The sequence below is a fragment of the Arachis ipaensis genome, chromosome B02 (assembly GCF_000816755.2).
Source record: "Arachis ipaensis cultivar K30076 chromosome B02, Araip1.1, whole genome shotgun sequence".
In the NCBI taxonomy this organism is placed as follows: Eukaryota; Viridiplantae; Streptophyta; class Magnoliopsida; order Fabales; family Fabaceae; genus Arachis; species Arachis ipaensis.
In genome coordinates, this window is record NC_029786.2 from 52,954,369 (window position 1) to 52,957,244 (window position 2,876).

The window sequence follows — 2,876 nt, forward strand, 5'->3', positions numbered from 1 at the left end:
CCTAATTAAAATAATAAATAAATATAAATCACAAATAACTTTGATTTAATTATTTTTTAAGATAATTTTTTGAAAATAAAATAATAAATAAATATAAATAAAAAATAGCTTTTTTTTTTCAAAATTTAGGGTTTTACAAGATGAGCTGCAACGAGCAGTAGCAAGGAGATGAATGAGAGAGGTGGAAGATGAACAGCGACAAAAGATTAGGGTTCGTCATTTACACATCACTCTCACTTTTCCAAATGCAACAATATTAATCACTCTTTCATATGCATCACCTCCTTAGTTTAAAACACATAAAAAGAAAAAAAACGAAAATGATAGTGGCGGTTTTAAATCGCCATAATAAATGATAACCATCAAAAAGAGAATGATTGTTACGACAGAGCCTAAAATTGTCAAAATTAGTAAATATATTAACAGTTTTACAAACATGTCATAATACAATTCCCATTTTAATAAAAAATTTTTGTAGTGTCCTAGGCTTTAGATGTGTTTTTTTTATATGTTTTAGATGTTTTTCTTTTTTATATTTTACATGATTCTTCTTTTTTGAATTTGGATTTTTTTAAATTGTTTTGAATGTTTCTTTTCTTAGTTTTTTTATATTCTTTTTCCAATAATAATTTTGGATGTGTCGTTTTGTTTGGTTTCGGATTTCTTAAAATAATTTTGGATAAATTTTTGTAGGTTTTATTATATTTCGGATGTTTCTTTTTATTAGGTTTTAGATATTAATTTTACGATAATTTTAAATGTTTATTTTTCTTTGATTTTAGATATTTTTCTTTTAGATTTCAAATATTTCTTTTCAGTTAGTTTTAAATGTTTCTCATGATAATTTGAATTTACGTTCCATAAAAAAAACTTCAAAAATAAAAGGTCCAACTTTGTTTCTTTGTTTTTTAATGAGTTTTTTTTTTACTAACTAACTACAGGTGTTTGCATCCCTAATTAATTATCTAAAAAAATTGGAGAAGAAATTGTAAACCACCCTTCGATTGTATCTCTCCCTTAATGCTATAAAAACAAGAGTTTTGCCAAAAACACTTGTTATATTAAATATATAAAATTTATTAAAAATTCAAAATTTTTATCTTTTATTATAACAATTGTTAAAAGTAATTTAAAAAATTTTGTTCTAAGTAATTTTAATAAAAGTAAAGTTTACCTTTTGTCTTTAAAGTATATTAAAAGTTTATTTCAAAAATATCTTAAATTTTATTTTGTTTTAATTTTGTCCAAAAAATTTTTTATTTGCAACAAATATATTCCTGAAGACTAATTTTCCAAAAATTTAGGACAAATTCAACAACAATTTTATAAGAATAACCATCAATACAAACAAACCAGAGATAGTTGTCATATATTATTATTGAATTAGTTCTAATTTTTTTTTAAAATTTAACTGTTAAATATATATTTAATGTAAATTGAAAATTTTAAAATAAAATTAAAATAAAATAAAATTTAATGATATTTTTAAAAATTTCTCTTTCCCGTGATTGTTTATTGTGGTCTGCTGTCCTTTGCGAGCTTGTCTTGGTTTTACTATTGAAAGTCAGTCAAGCGTAGTCAAGACTCAAGATGCATGGCTGCTACGCATGGCTGCTACGCATGGACGACTTCTTCATCGTCTTAACTTCTTTAAATATACACGCATCTTACTTTTCCAACCTAGGAGCTATGCAAGTAATAATTTCATATCAAGAAGGCTTTTTTCAAAATTGCTTCACCTAACTTTGTCCTTACAAGCCATTCCAACTCCTATAAAATGGCACCCTCTCTACATTCATGAACCAAACCGTGAGAAACTACTATATAATAATTCCAGGAAAATAATCATGGCAACCCTCAAATGGTTTTCATCCATATTGCTATTCCAACTGTTGCAAGTTTCAGCTAATTCTGCTGGAATTGCGGTCTACTGGGGCCAAAACGGTGGCGAAGGATCGCTAGCAGATGCTTGCAACACTGGGAACTACCAGTTTGTGAACATAGCGTTCTTGTCTACTTTCGGCAACGGCCAAACCCCGGAACTGAACCTTGCTGGCCACTGCACACCCGACAACGGCGGTTGCGCTTCCATAGGCAACGACATCAAGACATGCCAAGGGAAAGGCATAAAGGTACTCCTTTCCCTTGGTGGCGGTGCCGGCAGCTACTCCCTGAGCTCTACCGATGACGCCACACAGGTAGCAAACTACCTGTGGAACAATTTTCTTGGGGGATCGTCAAACTCAAGGCCGTTGGGTGATGCAGTGCTTGATGGCATCGACTTCGACATCGAAGCTGGTGGAGGACAGTTCTGGGATCAACTTGCAAAGAACCTCAACGGATTCAGCCAGCAGAAGAAGGTGTATCTTTCTGCGGCACCACAGTGTCCTTACCCTGATGCACATTTGGATTCTGCTATCCAAACCGGTTTATTTGACTATGTTTGGGTTCAGTTTTATAACAACCCTCCGTGCAATTATGCTAGTGGAAATATTAACAGTCTTGTTAGCGCGTGGAACCAGTGGACCGGAAGTCAGGCTAAGCAAGTGTTCTTGGGGGTGCCGGCTTCTACGGCCGCCGCGGGGAGTGGTTATATTCCCACGGATGCGCTCACTTCTCAGGTTCTTCCTGCTATCGAGAACAATGCCAAGTACGGTGGTGTCATGATTTGGGACAGATTCAACGATGTTCAGAACAAATACAGTGATGCCATTAAGGGAAGTGTTTAATTAATTATTAGCAAGTAGCAGCATTCAGTAGGTTTTGTTCCTATTGAGTGCTACTTTAACACTTTCATAATATATATAATAATAATAAAAAGTAATAATGGATGATCCAGAGTAATACGATCCAGGAATTTCTTGACAATTTTTGTT

General features: G+C 32.4%; 1 protein-coding gene across 1 annotated transcript; it reads left to right on the plus strand.

Annotated features, from left to right (window-relative positions):
- Nucleotides 1,783-2,876, plus strand: LOC107628330 (acidic endochitinase). Its single transcript, XM_016331055.2, has one exon. It carries the CDS (start codon nucleotides 1,848-1,850, stop codon nucleotides 2,727-2,729), a length of 882 nt encoding a protein of 293 aa, XP_016186541.1. The 5' UTR covers nucleotides 1,783-1,847; the 3' UTR covers nucleotides 2,730-2,876.

What these genes read in the sequence shown, in the direction of transcription:
- LOC107628330 (XM_016331055.2), top strand. Translation starts at nt 1,848, where the DNA reads ATGGCAACCCTCAAATGGTTTTCATCCATATTGCTATTCCAACTGTTG.